The sequence below is a fragment of the Camelus dromedarius genome, chromosome 6, assembly GCF_036321535.1.
Source record: "Camelus dromedarius isolate mCamDro1 chromosome 6, mCamDro1.pat, whole genome shotgun sequence".
Lineage (NCBI taxonomy): Eukaryota > Metazoa > Chordata > Mammalia > Artiodactyla > Camelidae > Camelus > Camelus dromedarius.
Window position 1 is genome coordinate 74,794,437 of NC_087441.1, and position 20,611 is coordinate 74,815,047.

The 20,611-nt window shown below is 40.7% G+C and overlaps 1 protein-coding gene across 5 annotated transcripts in view; it reads left to right on the plus strand.

Annotated features, from left to right (window-relative positions):
• COL19A1 (collagen type XIX alpha 1 chain) overlaps nucleotides 1–20,611 on the plus strand; it is a 319,412-nt gene that overhangs the window by 190,726 nt on the left and 108,075 nt on the right. For all 5 annotated transcript variants that reach the window (XM_010975277.3, XM_031455936.2, XM_031455935.2 and 2 more), the window contains one exon: nucleotides 10,943–10,996. In XM_010975277.3, coding sequence (XP_010973579.3) covers nucleotides 10,943–10,996 — 54 coding nt within the window. The remainder of the gene's footprint in view (nucleotides 1–10,942; nucleotides 10,997–20,611) is intronic.

The following is a 20,611-nucleotide window of genomic DNA, read 5'->3' on the forward strand; positions in this document are numbered from 1 at the left end:
TGGCGCAGCCAATCTGACATATAGACTTTACCATCACAAAGTGCTACACAGATAATCCACTCCTGATTTGCTGCACGATGGGATGAACTGTTGCCATTGGTGATCAAATCAGATAACCTACTTGTACCGCAGACAGAAAAGATAAATAACACATGATAGCACTTAACATGTGGAATCTAAAAAAGAGATACAAATTCTATTTACAAACCAAATGATACAAATTCTGTTTACAACAGACTCACAGACAGAAATCAAACTATGGTTACCAAAGGGGAAAGGTCAGGGAGGGATAAATTAGGGGTTGGGGATTAACAGGCACACATTACTATATATAAAACAGATAAACAACAAGGACCTACTGTATAGCACAGGGAACTGTATCCAATTACTTGTAACAGCATGTAATGGAAAAGAATCTGAGAAGAAAATATATATGTATAACTGAATCACTTTGCTGTACACTTGAAACTAACATGGGAAATCAACTACACTTTAACAATAATAAGTCAGATAACCTATGATCAGTCCTGTTGAGCGTCTGTATTCAATGGTAAGTCTGCAGCAGTTTTACCTTCTCAGCTGTTACCAATGTGGGCAGGTACTTAGGTCAACCTCAGTATATGGCCCTCTTCAGACACAGCTCCCCATGACTTCCCATCATAGTGTCATGAAACTCAGAGCTCTCACCACAATCCTCAAGGCAGGTCGAGGAGTCACCTGCAAAACAGAAAAATGGCCTACAAACACTTTTCTGGAGATAATCTGGCCTGCCTACCTCCTCTCTAACCACCCGAGTTTCTTGCTGATTCCTGAACAAGACATACTCAGGGCTTTGTTCTCACTGTCCCCTCCACTGGATGTCCTTTCTCAGCCCTTGTGTGGTCCGTGGACTCTTGGTTCAGGTGTGTGCTGAGACCTCTCCTGATTTGTCTGAAACTGCACACCTCCCTATCTAACTCTGTATCCCTCTACCCTGCTTTACTTTTTAGGATTCTTATTGCTCTCCAGAATTTATATCTTTACTTGTATAGTTATGAGATACACACAGTAAGTCTGGCAGAGGGGTAATGATCAGAGACAATACATCCAAGTTGCCTGGATTTGAGTCCCAACTCTGCTGCTTACTCATCAGGGGACCTTAGGCAAGTGGCTCCATCGCCCAGCTGCTTCATCTGTAAAACAGAGACACCTCAAAGACATTTTGAATATTCAATAAACAAATGGATGTAAATTGCTTTTAATGGTGTTGGGCAAAGAGTAAGGACTGTATTTATCTATTAGTGTTACTGTACCTACTGGAGTATAAGCTCTATGAGGACAGAATGGAATCAGGGTGTTTCCAAAGCATAGAAAAGGATCTGGACCATATTAGGGACTCATTAAATGTTTGTTGAATGAATTAATGGATGAATCTGGGTACATGCCAGCTGAGAATGGGAAAAATGTCCACAAAAACACAGTGAGTTTACAATAGTCAAGACACGGAAGCAACCTTAATGTCCATTGACAAATGATTGCATAAAAAAAAAGTGGTGTATATATACAATGGAATACTACTCAACCATAAAAAAGAATAAAATAGTGCCATTTGCAGCAACATGGATGGATCTACAGATTATCATACTAAGTGAAGTAAGTCAGAGAAAGACAAATGTCATTTAATATCACTTACTGTGGAATCTAAAATATGGTACAAATGAACTTATTTACAAACAGAAAGAGACTCACAGACATAGAAAACAAACTTATGGGTACCAAAGGGGAAGGAGTAAAGGGATAAATTAGGAGTTTGGGATTACACACTACTATATATAAAATCTATAAACAACAATGTCCTACTGTAGAGCACAGGGAACTATATTTAATAACTTGTAATAACCTATAATGAAAAAGAATGTATATAAATGTATAACTGAATCACAAAGCTGTACAGCAGATACTAACATAACATTATAAATCAACTAAACTTCAATAAAAAACATTTCTGAGCAAAACTTTAAAAAAAAAAACACAGTGAAGAGGTAGCAGGTGAGCAAATGATGAGTTTAAACTGTAATAGAAATTTTGTGTAGTTGAGAAAGCTGAGCTGGTTAGGTTTTATGTATGTATTTATATGTATGTACGTATGTGTGTACTACTTGTAGCAGGATGCTTAGAATAAGATGTAGTTGGGGTTTCTGCCTGAAGGATACTTCCCTAGAGGGGACAGAAAAGTCAAAAGAGAACATAAAAAAAATCCAGCAAATGACCCAAGCCGGGGCTGGCAGAGCCAACTGAGATACCAGCATTCCCAGGACACCTTAACCTCATTCTGGGAAAAGTCTGGATCTGCAGGAGGAAGAGACGTGGGAAGGCAGACTGAGAAGGACAGACTCTGAATTCCTTTCACCCGGTCACAACTGCAAGTGACGATGGATGTTAGATTTAAGGCAATGAAACATAGTATCCAAATCAAGAAAAATATATACCCAGTATTCATGTAATGATGTGTCCCCAAGTGTTCAGTTTATGAAGGTCATCAAATACGTTCTCTCAATACCTAAATCGATCATGAAAGAACAAGACATAGTGGGCAGGCTGGGAAATGCCTTCTGAACACAGTTCCTTGAAAGGTTGGTGAAAATATCAGAGGAGAAAAGGACCAAAGAGGACACACGTCTGTGTCAGTGCACGAGTGTCCAGGGAAGTTGTCCCTGTGTGAGGGGACCCTTTGGGGTTTAGTGCCCCATCTTGTTGCTGAGAGTGTGAGATGGTGCCTCCAGCCACATTTCCTCCCATCCCAGTGACCCCCTACTCCCCGCCCCCCACCCTCCCAAAGGAAGGCTGGAGAGAGTTACTGAAAGGTTTGAGAAGGAACTTAGTTCTCACTCGCCCTCCCTGGAACTCCTGAGTTTCCCTACGACCGAATGAACAACACTCTCCAGATAGCTGTTGTGAATAACGTCCCTTCTGTCCTACCTTGAAGGTACCACCCAGGTCTTAGTTATTAGGATCTTCCCCTAAGATGGTATGTAAAACACAGAGAGCACATTTCTGCCAAATAAATTTACTTACCTTTTTGATAGTGTCTGATTCTGAAGTCAACATTTAAATATCCAATTGCAATTTAATGCATTAAATTCAAATTGATGAATTGATAATTAGGTGCTGAAAATTCTTCTGTTTCAAAATCGCATGACCTTTATACTTTCATCTTATGGATCCCCAAATTCTCGTCTACCAGGCAGTTATTAAATCACTGCAAAATGTATGCCTATGCATGTATTTGGTGCTGTTCAATTCAATCCTTCTCACTGAAACTGTAGTTCTGGAATTCCATGCCTTGAGGATATATTTCATATGTTAAAGTATGCAACTCAAAAATGGTGGAAGTGCCCCCTCTATAATTTCATTGATATCAAAATACAAAATTAATCATTAGTGACTTCTTTGTTCCAGGGCTGGCTGGTAGGGCTGAGTTGGTTTTTTGTTTCACTGGCCCAGACCCTGCTCTGTCTGGATTTTGTTGAGGAACTTCATCACATTGTCTCATCTTAACATGTCTATTAAGTAAAACACTATTTTATGTGCACTATTTGTCTCTCTACATGTTGATTTTATATACTTTAAGTCTAAAAATGTAACAGCTCCCTTAATAAGAGTGAAAGATGCTTGAGCCATTCAATGGGCATTATGAGAGCACGTGGAGATGGGGAACCCAGGGACATAGTTCTTGGACAAGGAAGGCAGTGTCCAAGGTCCTATCCTCCTTCTCCAGCCCGTGACCACTCTTGTTGTGGACTTCCAAATATGGAGGAAGGAACATCTCACAGTGTACTCCCAGCATCCGCCCTCTCACTGCAATGCAGAGATGTTAAAATATGTCCCAGCATGTTCAGGAAGTTGCTTAGCCTCACCCTACGCTATCCCACCAGTGACACCAAGATGAGCCAAATGCCTCAGCAGAGATTGGCAATGCAGGCCTCGAAACAGAGCCTGCAATTGGGACTGAAAGTTGGTAGTTTGGCAAAATGATCAGGAGTCCAGACAAGTCTAAGTGGAAGGTTGTGGCTGGCATGCTGGCCACACACCAGGGTAGAGGTCAGGGTAGATCCTGAGGCCAAGGCAAGCAGAAGTCAGGTGAGCAGGTGAGAACTAGGAAGATCTAAGTTACAAAGGGCAAAGTGATATGCAAGCGAGACATTAAAAAATTTGGCTTGGTGGTGAGAATGCAAGAGAACGCCAAAAATTATAGCAGCAAAGTAACCTGAATTGTGAATAACCAGGATACCCCCCACCAAAGAAACCTTTATCCTGAGGATTATGGGTTTTAAGATCAGATCCACTTGGGTTTCAAGTTTAGCTCCATCAGTTAAGAGGAGAGTGATTTGGAGCTAGATCTTTAACCTTTCTCTGTAAGATGGGAACAGTGTCCCTCACCCACCATAATTTTAAAAAGATTAAATGAAATAACGTAAGTTCATGCTTGGCACTCAGTGCCTGGACCATGGCAAGCAGTTGATAAATGGTGACCTGTTTAATAACCACTTGGCATAGACTTTTCTTATGGTTCCTATGTGGGCACAGAAGGAAAAGGTGATTGTTGGTAGGTCCAGTCAGAAGGGAGTTAAGAGGTCAGACCATGACTTAACTTGTCTTCATGGCCAAATTAGTACCAGTGCGGTAGCTTAGGAGGAATACTAAACAGCGACTGTAGCTGCTACTGACCACAGACCAGACCGTCGGGCCCAGCCCAGTGTTTTGATGAAATGTTATCATTTATTCAGATTATCATTTATTCAATTGTAGCTGAGGGGAGTTAGTTTATATTGTCAGATTTCCAACTTGTTTTGAAAAGCTACATTAGTTACTGATAGAGTCCATCCAAGGGGGAAAAAAAGGAAAGGAACAGAAAGATGGGGAAATTGTGGAATGATTTAGAAATGTTCAGATCCCAGCCTCAACGAGGAGGGCAATATGGAGAATGGCATCTCAGTGGACCATCCTTTCTTAGCGTTAAACTTATTTCAGATTCTTTGTTCATGCTGAGTTACATCCTCTTCCCGTGTCCTTACAAGGGCCACTTGGCTGACTCCTGAAATAATGAGACCTCTATGACTAGCCTTGTTGCCAGTTTACATGTATTTTTAAATATGTTAGGAAATACAATTCACTTAGGATATTATGCATTGCTCGTAGAAGTATCTCATTCCCATTTCCCCCTGCATATCATTGATTTCAAAACGTGGTAACTTTTCACATCAGTCATAAATCTTATTTCCGCTCACCATGTAAAAAAAGAGAACTCATCTTCCCAGATAGCCTGTAATGTTTTCCTGTGTAATTAACACCTCCTTCACAGTTGTGGGTGCCACTCACGGCCCTGCCCCGTCTTCCTTGACATTTCCTTGATACCTTGTTCAAGCTGAGCTGACGCCTGAGAGTGTGATAAATACACACAAGGGGACAGGGGAATTCTGGAGAGGAGCCAGCTGTGTTCACAAGACTTGGCAATTTAGAGAGATTACTTACACACGTCTCCTCCATGGGCTTGAGGTCTGCATACCATCCTTTATTTCGGTCCGATTATGGCTGTAACTTGTCTTCATCATCATCTTCCTCACCATCAACAAAAACCATCTGTCAGATAAGTACCCGTGGTCCATGATTTGCATTCTTCCCTTCTTAATGCTCCTGGAGAGCCAAGTGTTTATAAATGAAGTGGCTAATTTAAGATGCATGTGCTCTCGTACTGCAAGTCATCCTGGAAGCATCAGGTTATTTTTACCGTTGAAAATTTGTAGATGTCATTTATTTAAATAGACTTGAGGGTTTTTTTTTTTCCTTCCTGACAATGTGGACCCTCTGTGGTCTTACACACAGTAAATGCACATGGAGGAAGTCATTCAATAATTCAAATAAAATCATTCCATTGTGGAAACCTTGTTTCATTTTTTTTAATTTGTATTGAAGTATAACATACATTCTGAAAAATGTATGTACCCTAAAGATGCAGCTTGTTGATTTTTCACAAATTGAGCATATCTGTGTAACCGGCACACAATTCAAGAAACAAAGAAACATCACCAACCCCATAAACCCTCTGATGCTCTCAGTCACTCCCACTTCAGTGACCTGTTGTAACTTCTAGAGGCTTAGATTAGTTATGTCTGTTTTTATTTCTGTTTTGGTGGGGAGAGGAAGTAATTAGTTTTTTGGGGTTTTTTTAATGGAGCTACTGGGGATAGAACCCAGGACCCTGGGCATGCTAAGCACGGACCTCCTAACCACTGAACTATACCCTTGACCTTTACTTCTTATATAAATTGATCAACATTATGTTTACAAGATTCAGCCATATTGTTGCGTATAGCTGTGTTCCACCCATTTTCATTGCTAAAGAGTATGCCATTGTATGAATAACCTACAATTTACTTTTTCTGTTTCTACTCTTAATGGGCATCTTGATTGTTATTTTAGATGAAAAAAATCCATATGCAAGGTTGACAATTGGTTACATTTAACAGATGCACAATACATATTTAGAGCGTTTTCTTTATATGTTATCAAAAAATTTTTAATTAAAAAATGCATTAAGGATGGCAGAAGGGCAGGGAGAAAAGGAACTAGCTCTTATTATTACCATCATTTGTCAGATATTATAGTAAGAATGTTGTATTTTTTGAATTGTGGAGACAGCACATAGCATAATATTTACTATCTTAGCCATTTTCAAGTGTACAGTTCAGTGATGTTAAGTACACTCACATTATTGTGAAACAGATCTTCAGAACTTTTTCATCATGTAAAACTTAAAATCTCCTCATTAAACAACAACTCCCTATTTCCTGCTCTCTAACCCCTGGTAACCACCAATATATTTTCTGTTTCTATAAATTGGACTACTCTAAGTAACTCATATAAGTGAAATCATACAGTATTTGTCTTTTAGTGACTTATTTTACTAAGTTTATTTTAATTAGCTTAATGTCATCAAGCTTATAACAGAATTCCCTTCCTTTTCAGAGCTGAGTAGTATTCCACTGTATGCATGTACCACATTTTGCTTATCCACTCATCTGTTTTATTGTTGTTGTTCTTCTTCTTCTCATCTGTTAGTAGACATTTGGTTTGGTTCCACCTCTTGGCTATTCTGAGTAGTGCTGCTTATGAACATGAGTGTGCAAATATCTCTTCAAGGCCATGCTTTCAGTCCTTTTGGAAATATACCCAGAAGTGGGATTTCTGGATCACATGGTAGTCCTACTTTTCATTATATTAAGAACCTGCATGGTGTTTTCCATAGCAGTTGCACCATTTTACAACCTCACCAACAGTGCACAAAGCATTCCGATTTCTCCAGATCCCTGCCAATGCTTATTTTTTGTTTTTTGAAAGTAGCCATCCTAATGGGTGGGTGTGTAGTAGGAATTTTATATATGATCTCTTTTTTTAAATTCTTAAAAAACCTGCTGCAAAGTGTAAGTACCAATTTTCCAGCAGCGACATCTTGATACAATAAGCTTCCATAAGAGAAAAGGCTGGGACTCCAATCCATGTGCTCTTGAAGTTGACAACAGGGTTTTTATTCTTAAAGTTCCGTATGATCACAAAACCAATTCAGCTCTTTTGTTCTGAGCTGCATGGTTTACAAGATTAGGGGATATACAAGAGTGCCTGACTTTAAATATGAAGTAAGAGGTTGAGGTTTAGAACAGGGGTACTCAAAGTGCGGTCTCCAGGCTGGAAGCGTCAGCATTACTGGGAATTTTTTATAAATGCAAGTTCTCAGGTCCCACCCTGGACCTGCTGAATCAGAAACTCTGGAAGTGGGACAGCAATCTGCTTCAGCTAGCCCTCCCGAGGATGCTCATACATGATCAGGTTAGAGCACCACTAGGCTTAAATCATCAGACAAATATCTAAACTGCTATCTAATAACCTTTACACTGTTGCCAAAAAGGAAACGTACACGCTGAGCACTGAGGTTTCCAGGGCAACCTGGTATGGTAAATCTCCAACAAACACAAAATAACCATCCCCGCACCTACATCATACTCCCTGGCCCCACCATGAACAGCCCCAGCCCCAGCCTCTAGCCCTCCCTGCAGTGTCCTCATGCAATTCCCCAGAGCCCGTGAGGAAACAGAGATCCACAGGTTACACTTACTTCAGAAAAAATGGAGGAATCTGATTCCAGTTCTAGGATGGGAGTTGTGGTTATGCCTGTTGTCTTGGCATCATTATGAATAATAAAATACTCTGCGAGTTATCCTGGATTAAATAATAAAATTCCCCCTTCCCTACCAAAAATCGACTGTTAACTGCTTAGGTCGGCTTTAGCCTTTCCCTAATGCTTCTAAGTGAGACGAGAAAGATCTTCTGGGGTAACAGGAGACCACGAGACTGTTCAGTGCAGCCTCGAATGGGCGGAGGGAGACGAAGGAAGGAATTCCTGGGGCACCTTGGAGAGAAGGAAGACGTTGTCTGAGAGTGGGCTTCAACTAGGCGGTTGATCGAAATGGTGGCCCCCAATGGTTCCCTTATATTTTGGAGCATCCACATGTGTTTCTCATCCATTCACCCTTCTGCCCTGTCCTGTCGGAGCACTCTCTACAGGTCACTGAGACCTAGGACTTGAGGTAAAGTCCTAAGTCCAAAGACACCTCAAATTTATTAGACAGTATGGTTAAAAAAATGGTGACACTCTTGCTTTGTAAAACACGTCTTAAAAGATTATTCAAATCTGCTTTAGAGAGATCAAGCCTAGAAAGCACGTACGTGTAAAACTTTTCGAAAGGATGTGCTGGCTGAAGTTCTCCATGCACAATATGCACCAATAATTTAACAAATCCTCAAAAATATTTTACCTGTATGTGTACTCTTAGCAAGGGTGCATAAAGGAAATCAGCGTTCCCCCAGCACTGTTCCAGAGACACTGTTCCAGTACAACACTCTGGCAGTTGCCAGGCTGGCTTGAACGATGATGTAAGTCAGCACTGAGAGGCAGGAATCAGGATGTTTGCCCGTACCATACCAAATTATGACTGCTTTGTCCTCCTCATCGTAAGACATGCCAGTGTGATGTTACAATTTCTGATACGTCGTTTATCTTTTAAACATTAACTCTGTGATAAAAGCTGATCTACAGTCAGCCTCATTTCCCTCACTTCCTGCCCAGATCAATATATATGTCTCCCATCAAGACAGGAGAACACACACAAAAGTTGAGCCCATGGTTTTAACTCAACTTGACCTAAAAGAAAGAACTGATCGCCTACTCGGAGGCCATTGATGTTTTTCCTGTGTGCTCTTGCAAATTAATACAGGACAATACTCCCACTTTCTAAGCAAACTTTTTAATCATTGACTCATCCTCAGGGGCTAATAGACTTACATTTACTAAAAGACCCAATATATTGATTTGCAGAACTGCAAGACGAGAAGAATTTGCACCTGTGTATAACTTTTATTCGGTATACAGAATATTACATTTTATACTCATTCCAATCTGACAACACCCCTCCACCAGAGGAACTCTAAGGTTCAGATCTCTAAAACAGAAGGTGCATGAAAATACTACTAATTGTATTTCTGGTTTTAATAAAATTTTAAAAAATCTGTCCTGTAGATGTTAGCTAGAGTTTTGTTTTTTTTTTTTATGCAAACAGCTGCGTTCTTAGAAGGATTCTTTGATAGTGTGTAATCCACTTGCCTTCAGCAGTGATGGAAGCATTTCCCACCCGATCGCAGTGCTGTGTTTGCTTACTAACCTTCCAAAGCTTGCCCCGCTGCTCTACCTGGCATTGAACTTCCTACCCGACTCCAGGCCTGGATGAAAACCAGACAAATCAAGCAACTTTGGCTGACACTTTCAGAGCAAGAAAATTCATAAATGAAATGGGCCTTTCCATGTTTTTGCTTACAATTCTCCCCCAAAAGAGTTGAAAGATCAACCTAATACTGTTACTTTTTAAGTAGCAACAAGCCTGAATACATATTAGCGTACCACCAATATGTCAATAAAATAAAATTACTAGTAACAATGAAATAGAGTGTCCATATTTAGAAAACATGCTCAGAAATGCTTCTCATTCAAAATGTGTACTTTCAGTACCAAAACTTGCTTCCTTCTATTAGAAAGGGGAAAAAAATAAAGAAGAAAATAAATTTGTAATAAGAAAATGGTCTTTAAATGATAATAGATACACGGGTACTTAAAAATGTTATTCTGACTCTCGCAGTTGGAATTTAGCTACTTGTGAACTTGAGAAGTTAACACTCACTCACAAAAATGAAGATTGATAAGCAAGGAGTGAACATTTTAGTTTACTTACAAAACAGCCAAGCCATCCAAAGGGAAGAAAAGAGCAAGTCAATGTGCTTCACACAACATAGGTAATCACAAGGTGGCTTAAGGAAGTGCTTTTCAAACTTTAGTGAGAGTAAGGATTACCTGAACTGGTTTTTTTCAACACTAAGTCATAGATCCGTTCTAAACCAGTAAGTCCAGGGTGGAGCCCAGAAGTAGATATTTTTAATACCTTCTCATGCTGATCTAAAGTCAGAATTCAGACCACTCTTTAAGAAATACCAATTTAAGATGACAACTACATCTGTTGTTGTATGTGAAGCCACTGAATTATCAGATAAAATGCCAACCTTGGCCCATCTTCCAGATAATTTGTATTACTTTGCTTGAGTATCAAGGTAGACAACCTTTAAAGAGCTGATAATAACAGTTACGAGTTATTTGTTCCAGGCACTATTTTTCTCATCTTGGTCGTTAAGAGTTGTCCCAAAGCTTTTAGACTTCATCAATCTTTAAAGGTCATGTGGACTCGGAATTGTTTTGTAACTTTTAGTTGAGTTTTACTGTCTTTAAAATTGCCGCTGAACATTGCTTCATCTGAAAATAAAATGGAAGCACAGCTTTTATTGTCTCTTTCTCTTTTGTTTCTAGGGAAGACGGGGGAAAACAGGTCCTCCAGGAAAACCGGGACCTCCAGGACCACCTGTGAGTAAACAAACAGGACATCCCACCAGGGTCCCTCTCTATTTCTGTACGTTTGCCTACAGGTTATTTTAATCCCCTGGAGATACTATTTTCCATCTTTTCACTGTATGAAATGATTGTACTCCCACCACCACAAGCCAGGAGGTCAGGGAGGCTGCTGGCCGGCTGCCCCCTTGCCCACTTCATCACCTGGACAGGCACAGGTGTGCTGCCCACATGGGTGCCCCAGCCAAGTCCCAAACCCATGAATCCCATTCTGAACCTACCTGGGCTCCATTGCCTCAATTTCTTAACATCCAGGCTGGTAGGAAGTTGGACATATGGGGAGGCATGCCCACTGTTCTCGATACAACTCTCTTGTTAGTAGAATGCCATAGAATGTCATTGCTAAAGAGAGCCAGAAAGATCTTGTAGCCAATTAGCTGATCTCTTCTATTACCCCAAGCTTCTAGAAAAAGTCTCCCATTTCTTGGTTCTGCTAAGTCTTCAACCTGGCAGAGTCTCGTTTGTGTCCAAGTTACCCCACTGACTCTGCACTCTCTTCGGTCACCAACCATCTCTGAGTCACAAGATGCCCTGACTCTTTTCTGGCTTCACTTTATTTCGCTGCCATATAGGAGTTTACGCCGTTGACTGTTCTTTCCTTGAAATTCTCTGCTCTCTTGGTTCATTGACACTGATTTTTCTCTCCTACCTTTGGGGTCATCCTTTTTGTCTCCTTCATTAACAGTGTTCCCCCTTCCCTTATGTTATATTGCATGATTTAAAGAATCTTCATCTTTTATTTCAACCTTGACATTCCTCCTGAGTTTCAAGGTCGTGCGTCTCGCCACCTGCCCAGTAGCCCCATTTGGAGGTCTCCAACGTGCTACAAAAGTAGCATCTCCAAAACTAAACTCTAAAAATGCCCCTAGATTGATTTTCTCTCCCTCATCCTCCACATCCCAATGCTTCCTAAATCAGGTCCATTCACTTCCTAATATCTCGTGAACCCGTCTCCCTCTCTCATTCCTCATGCTCGTGTCAGTTTGTTTCTGTATTTTTGTGGCCTTCTCAGAGCTGGTCTCATGACCTCTGCCTTCCCCAAGTGAAAAACTATTTCTAGATTATAACTCTGATCATGAATCTCTTTGGTGGAAAATTCTAATAACTACTTTTCCTTTTGGATGGATCTTACATCTTCCACCTGCCACTCTAGTCCCTTCAGAGTTTGCCCTTGGCCTGTTTTTCCTTCTTTTGCAACCCGTAGTGTAATCTTCCTTTACTGTCTCAAAAATGCCCAGCTTTGTGAATGCCCTCCCGGAGGCCCAGGTCAGTTCCCCCACCCGCGTAACTCAGCTCAGACCCCAGGTCTCCCACGTGGCCTTGGCCAGTGTTCTCACTACGTGAGCTACCATCCTCCGAGATCCTATGCGCTCTTACCTCCAATGGAGAGAGCATGTTGTTTTGTAACTCTTGTTTTCCTTAACTTTCTGGCCACTGCCCTGTGAATTTTTTTTTTTTTGAACCTCTTTTATATCATCATTGCCCAGCACAGTTTCTGGCATGTAGCATGTGATTATTCATTATTTAATGAATGAGTAAACAAATGAATATATTCTGTGAATGAGAAAATGAAGACCAGAGTACTACTTAGACATAAAAAAGAATAAATAATGTCATCTGCTGCAACATGGATGGACCTGGAGATCGTCATACTAAGTGAAGTAAACCAGAAATAAAAAGACATATGTCATATGATATCACTTACATGTGGAATCTTAAAAAAAAAAAAAAGAGAGAGAGAGACACACAAATGAACTTATTTACAAAACAGAAACAGACTCACAGACATAGAAAACAAACTTATGGCTACCAGAGGGGGAAGGGGGGGGAAGGGATAAATTGGGAGTTCAAGATTTGCATATGCTAACTACTATATATAAAATAAATAAACAACAAGGTTCTACCATATAGCACAGGGAACTATATTCAGTATCTTGTGGCAACCTATAATGAAAAAGAATATGAAAATGAATATATGTATGTATATGGGTGACTGAAACATTATGCTAAACACCAGAAATTGACACAACATTGTAAACTAACTGTACTTCAATTTAAAAAAAGAAACAAACATGAAAGAAAGAAGAAAGAGAGAAAGAAAATGAAGACCAGAGATTAAGTGACTTTTTAAAGACCAGAACCCCCTGCACCACCACTAGAGGGCTCCAGATCTCACCCCTTAGGAATCACTAAGGGTGGAGTCCGGTGTCAAAAATGAACATGATGAGGGGGAGGGTGTAGCTCAGTGGTAGAGCATGTACTTAGCGTGCATGAGGTCCTGGGTTCAATCCCCAATACTTCCGTTAAAATAAGTTAAATAAAAACCTAATTACTTCCCACCAAAAAAAAAAAAAAAAAGACTGATTAAAAAAAAAAAATGAACAAGATCGCTGTCCTGTCACTGATTTCATTTCATCCATTTAGCGATTCAAGTAAATTGTCCCATTAGCAACATCCTGGTATCAACTGATAGTGGTTAGAAAAAAGCAAGTGGGTGGGGGGGCAAGAGACATAAATTGGGCATCCTGGAACCCAGTCTTTAAAGGAATCAGCTTTGTTGATTTCCATCCCAGATTTCCTGCCAAAAGAGAGAACACTCTGTAGGATTTTCAATAATTGTCTTGTGCTAGAAAGAAGAAAACCTGGTACAGGCTAACAGGCAAGATTAGACCTTCACGTAGTTTTCTAAATGTCCGACGCTGCTTTCAAGACGAGATAATTGTTGCCTCAAGGAGGAATTTGAATGATGAAGGCCTTTATGACGAGCTTGCCAAAAGTCTAGGAGAGAAGAGGATTATACCAAATCCTGGAATGAGTTCTCAACTATAGATCAAATGAGTGTACTGAAGAATTTAGAAGATTAAGAAACATGCGACCAAATGAAGGAATTCAGAGTATTCAATTCCATAGGTTTTACTTTGTTGCCAGAGTGTTTGGGAGAGAGAGATATTTACTGTATTTCAGGTAAGGATTTGGAATTTAAACTCAGCTATGGGTCTGATACACAGTGCTTGTTATACCCTGAGTACACGGTATTTAAAAGAAAAGTGGGGGTGGGGGGGATGGTACAGCTCAGTGGTAGAGCGTGGGCTTAGCATGCATGAGATCCTGGGTTCAATCCCCAGTGCCTCCATTACATAAATAAATAAATAAAAATAAACCTAATGCCTTCCCCCAAAAAAAGAATTTAAAAAAAGAAAAGTGGTGTACTATTTTTGTTTGTTAGACTGCAAAAATAAAGGGAAAAATCTATGCAAAAAAGAAAAAGCTTTTATTCACAGGTTAGCTTTTGTTTAAAAACTATTAGACTCTATCATCAGCTCATTTTTTGTCTAAGAATTGTGCTTTATGGAAACTTTTTTTTTGGGGGGGGGGTTTAAGCTTTTTGTTGAAGTGTAGTCAGTTTGCAATGTTGTGTCAATTCCTGGTGTACAGCATCATGCTTCAGTCATACGTGTACATACATATATTTCTTGTCATATTCCTTTTCATTATAGGTTACTACAAGATATTGAATATGGTTCCCTGTGCTCTACAGTAGACACTTGTTGTTTGTCTCTTATATATAGTAGTTAGTATCTGCAAATCTTGAACTCCCAATTGTCTTTTTGATTCTGAGATAACTCCTCTAGCTGACTTAAATATTTTTTTCTCTAATACAAGTATTATCAAAACTTTATCTTGAGGTACGGTTTTCATCAGCTTTTGAATTTTGTTGACAAAAAAGTTCTACATAATACGTAGACTATATGATGTGCAAATCAACATACTGCAGAAAGCCCTATGCACTTAGTCATGCTTGCAGGAATTAGTTAAGGGCAGCATTGAAAAGAAAGGTTATATGGCCGGTTCCCCCCATGTTTTCTATTCCACTTTCATGTTTAATTTGTCTAAACATAATGTATTTTAGCAAGAGGACTGCTATTTCCCAAATGGTCAGAAATGAACAGAGTTCTTCCAAATCAGTCCTTTCAAGATCATATGAACTAACATTTTAAGAAAGTGACCTTATAGGAAAAAAATCAACCTGCTCCTAATTCACACTGTTTGATAGTTTCACCAATCAGTAAACATTTATTTAAGACCTACTATGTGCCTATGTGCCTAACACTCTGTTAGGAGCTGGACTTGCAAAAATGAATACAATACACAGACTCTTCAAAGATTCCAGTTTAATTCACAGAAGATGTGAACAGAGGAAGTAAATTTAGAAAAGTCTATCGTTTCCTTAAACTTTGCTCAATTTCTTTAAGAAAATGTTCTTCCGGTCTGGGGCTTTAGAAATGCTTCCTAAGCCGAAGGAGTGGGGCAATTTCCTTCAGGAATTGACAATTGAAGCATAAAGGCTGAATCTTAACAAAATGGAGGAGTTCCCACCTGTTAAGGACAACATGGGTGAACCCAGAGGGCGTTGTGCTAAGTGAAATCAGCCAGTCACTGAAGGACAGAGACCCAGTGACTCCACTTATGGATGGCTTCTGACGTGGTCGAAGGCACAGAAGCAGAGGACACAAGAGTGGTTTCCAGGGGCGGAGGGATGGGGGTGCTGAGGAGTCGTTACTCAAGGGGTGTAAATTTCAGTTATGTGACATGATTATGGCCTGGAGATCTGCTGTATGACACAGTGCCTACAGCTGACAATGCAGTATTGTGCATTTCAGAATTTGTTACAAGATGAGATTTGATGTTATATATGCTTCACACACACACACACAGAGCAAGGGACACAAGGACACTCTGGGAGGGGTGGCTACGTCAGTTACCTTGGTGGTGCTGACGTCACAGGTGTTTGCATGTGTATATACTCATCAAACTGTGCACATTAAATAAGGCAGTTCTTTGTGTATCAATGACACCTCAATAAAGCTGTTTATTAAAAAGTTTTGTCCGGGAAAAGCGTGTAGAAGGGAAGGAGAGAGCAGGCTATGTGCTGCTGGCGGGGCAGGCGGGCAGCCAGGCAGCCTCCGGGCAGACCTGCTGTGAGCACCACACGTCTTGAGAGGCTACAAGCACCTGAGTGGAGCGTCCCAAGGCCAGACTGCACTGATAGGTCCCTGTAGTGGTAGAACAGTTGGATCACTGAGGGAGTGAGCCAGGTTCATTGCAGCTATTATAGTATTGGCTCTTTTAAAAGTATCAGCAGAGAGCCTTTTTATCTTTGTCAGGATGTCCCACATCGTCATTTGTAATTTATCATCACAGTTTACCTATAGCTTAAGAGCATCCCCCTTTCCTTGTAGTCTCTGTTAGGTCAAGATGTTGTGTTTCATTTATTTGTCTTTTCCCCCATCGGACCTTATGTGAGATGAGCTCTACTTCACAGCAGGGAGGAAGGTAACCAGAGAAAGAAGGAAAGGTGGGAGCTAAGACCCTTCTGACCGAGACGGGGAGATGGCATCTGACTCACCCTGCTGGTGTGCACGTGAGAGTCCTTGGCCACGCGCTGGAATGCCTTATGACAATGTGAAATATTTTTTAAAAAGTATTTTTTTCTCTTATCAAATAATAATCAAACAATATGTAATGTCCCTTAAATAAGTGACTAGCACAGCATATAATTTTAGCATATGTGTCTGCACGACTAGCCTTCGAAAAAGTTAGGGGAAATTTTTCTATTCGTTTATTCTGATCAGGGTGACTGTCTGAAAAGAACCAAGGAACAGGAGTTATCAGGAGGCATGAGTCCCTTTGGTGACAGCATACTTTGCTCAGTTTCTTTAAGAAAATGTTCTTCCTTCTAGGGCTTTAGCGATGTTTCTTAAACCAATGGCAGTGTTGTTGGGGAGCGTGTAGCTCAGTGGCAGAGCAGGTGCTTAGCACGCACGAGGTCCTGGGTTCAACCCCCAGTCCCTCCATTAAAATAAATAAATAAACCCAATTACCTCCGCCCCACCTCCCCCCAGAAATGAAAAATCAAAGGTAGTGTTGTTACTTACGGGAGAGTCAATGAAGACTTTAAAAACTAGGAGAAGGAAATGTCTAACGGCCTGAAGCAACTGAAATAATTAAATCATTTTCACCAATCCTCCTACATGCAATTCTTTGTTCTAAAACCAAATTTATATTTTCTCCCTTTCTTCAGAAATGTTTGTACCAAAAAGATAAATTGCTTACAAAGAATAATTTACCACAAGTTTCCTTTTAGCAGATACTTGTATCTGTGCTTGTGGAAGGACAGTTTTTCCCCCCTGAAGGAGCCTATTTCCTAGGCAAAATATTCTAATAAAAGAATAATTGCTAAAAGTAGATCTTTTGAACTAATGTTATTAAATTGTCTTTATGAATTAGTGTTGCGTCAAAGTCATATGTAGTATGCCAATTTAGCTCTCCAAACTTAACAGCAATATTTCCTCTCTCTGACGAGGCATTAGTTGAAATTTAGACACGTGTAATCTGCCTATAGCAACGTTATTCTTAATTGGGGTGCTGATAATTGAGGGGCAACTGAACTGGTTCACAGAGGATTCACCCTCATTGAGGGCTGTTACAAATTTTTTTGATTATTGTTTGATAAGAGAGAAAATTAATATTTTTTATATTTCACATTGTCATAAGACATTCCAACATGTGCTTTAAGAATCACGTTTACGATGAACTTTTTTTAAATAAAGTATCGGTCCAATTTCCTGTTAACAAGCAGAGCTTTTTCCTTCCCTATAAGAAGGAAAAGCTCCCAAGTCCCCCCACCCCGCCCCTGCCAAATAACTTCTGTCGTCCTGTTTTGAGTGAATATTCAGCATCAGAGAAAAACCATCAAGTAGAGGTGTCTTGGATTGACGCTGCCTGCACACGCACTAAGAGTATGACTGAGAGCAGGTTTTCAGAAAGGAAGCAGGAGAGCACGGAGCATCTCCCTGGGGAAGGGAGTAGCACTAAGAAACAGCCTCCAGAGGGAAGGGGCGGCAGGTCGGGCGAGCTGATTACAGCACGAGCAACTCTGCATTAGGTCCCCCTGCCAGTGCCTTGTGTCGTCCTCACAACCATCCTGAGAAGTAGAAACTGTCCTCCTTTTGTAATGGAGTAAAGGGTGCTATGAAACATCAAGGAACGTGCCCAAGTTCACACAGGTGGGGGAGTCAGACTTGAAACCCAGGAACTGATCCCTAACCCCACCTTTACTCTGCTAGATCCCACGTGTGAAAGGCAAGCTTCCAGGTTTAGTGTGACTAGGACCCGCTTTACTTAAACATCACACCCAGAATGTGGCTTGATGTTCCCACGGTTTATAAAAAGCCCAGCGCTGCAGTGTCTCAGGACAGCAGGACACCTTCTCCTCACTACGTGTCCTCTGACCGTTCACCTGTGGTCTCCACTCAGATCAGTTTCCTCTTCTGTCAATTGCAAATGAGGGGACCCACCTCATGTCCTTCCCGCAGTTTCTGGGAGAATCAGATGCCACCAAAGGGGAAGAAGTTCCTTGTAAATGTAAACCTCTAAATTAACTTAAATTCATTGCTGTTTTGGGGGGTTAATTAGGTTTTTATTTATTTATTTATTTATCTCTAATGGAGGTACTGGGGATTGAACCCAGGACCTTGTGCATGCTAGGCACACACTCTACCCACTGAGCTATACGCCCCGCCTCATTACTGTTATTTTGAACCTTCCTTCACATGTAGACTATTGTAAACGGAAGAGCTGTCTTTATTTTTCATTGCAGTATTGTTGATTAACAATGGTAGCTTCACTGTAACGATTGTCTTGAGTCTGTCATTGAACCAACACATTTCTTTCCCCTTCAAAATCCAGTTAATCAAAATTTGAATATCCTTCAGTGATTTGATAAAATGGGAGATGGTGCGCTCTGTAGGCGGAATATGTCTTCTAGGTGTATAAATCTTCTCGTGAGGAGACACGAAAGTCACTCCCATCAGGCGACACGAACCCCCATGTCTAAGTATCCGGGACGTTCCTTCTCCTCTGCTTGACTTTGTGGGACTGACCAGCTGGTGGGGCTTGTTTGTCCATGAGGAGCCGTCCCGTTTTATTAGTTGTGATGTTCTGTAAGTCCCAGCTTCTATCGCTTGCTCTCTAATAAAAATGTCTTTGTCTCCAAAGCTTTGCAGTTACCTGAGTAGCATAAGCAATGGAAAATAGCAGCCTTGTGTTAGGATAATGAGGCTTGGAAAGTCTGGAGACTTGAAATGCCTTCGTTTGTTTCAAAGTATTCTGGGTTTTGGTGCCTTTAGAAGAGAGAGCAGAGCCCCTGGCAATGAGGCGCAGCAGGAGAGTTTAACCCACGAGCCATGAAAGGCGGCACGTCTTAGCCCAGCCGTTTGACATTCACTTTATTTCGCATTCATCATCCCCGTAAAAATGTTTATTAAAAACCGCATTAATTTGAAAATGTGTTATTATTCGTTTCTGTTGCAGGCAAGGCTCTTGATTTCCTTTCATTTTTTTCCCTCTGGTGTTGTTTTTGTGCATTGTTTCATTATTGTAGGATGAGAATCGGGCAGAGCTCAAATGTGTCACATTTCTGCACAGCAGTTTATTAGAAAACAGAAATGCACATAATTTGTAATGTGGGGCAGCAGCGCCCTCTACCGTTTCCAATGGGAAAGCTCCGAAAAAACAGCCCTGGGAAGGATGCCTGAGGACTGGAAAAGGTTCAGTGTTGAGGTTTCATTGTCTCTGTGATTTTCACGATTTTGTTGCCTTTTATGCTTATCCTGCATCTTAAATCCTGTATCCTGTATTTTATGCTAATCTTGTATCATAAATTTTAAATATTATTTCATCAGCAGTCATTTTCAATGTCAACATGATGCCCTCTTGAAGGGAGAACCCTCAACTCCTGGATCCCTAGAACAGCGACCTATTGTAACATGTGGGCAGGACGCTACAGCATGAATTTGGGGGAGCTGACTCCAGTGGTATTTAGGCTTCTTTTCTAAAACAGTATGATTTAAAACATGTACAACTATGCTGTCTCTATTTTCATTTTGACTTCAGTTTGGAACTTCTTTGACCTTTAAAGCATGAGTCATTGCTCAGTCCTGAAGGTTGTGGTTACACAGCAGTGTAGACGGTTAAAAGAGTACATACTTTTTGGGAGTGATATTGAGTTCATTTATTCAACAAATACTTATTGATCATCTACCATGTGTTAATCACTATTACAAACATTAAGCACCCAGTGGTTTAAAAAAACGTAGTGACAAACAAACCAATTAAAAGTAAGGTCTCTACCATCAGTAACTTACACTCTATCATGTCGAGGGAGCAGTGATGGTTAAGAGGCAAGTCCATTGATGGACAAAAGTCTCAGCCTCGCAGGAGGTGCTACAGGAGAATGAACTATAATGTGGGAGTGATCTGGAAGGAAGAGTTGTTGCTCTAGTAAAGCTGGCCCAGGCGGCATCTCCGAGCATCTAGATGACCTTCTCAAGGACCACCTCCTTGAGAAGGAGCCAACCAGAGTAAGAACTTTCCAACCAGAAGGGGCAGCATGTGCAAAGGGCCTGAGGTGGGGAAGAGCTGGCTGTAGTCAATAAACAAAAAGGAGCTGGGAGAAGAATCGTGCCAGAACAGGCTTTGGAGATGCATGGCTTTTATGAGCGTAGATGC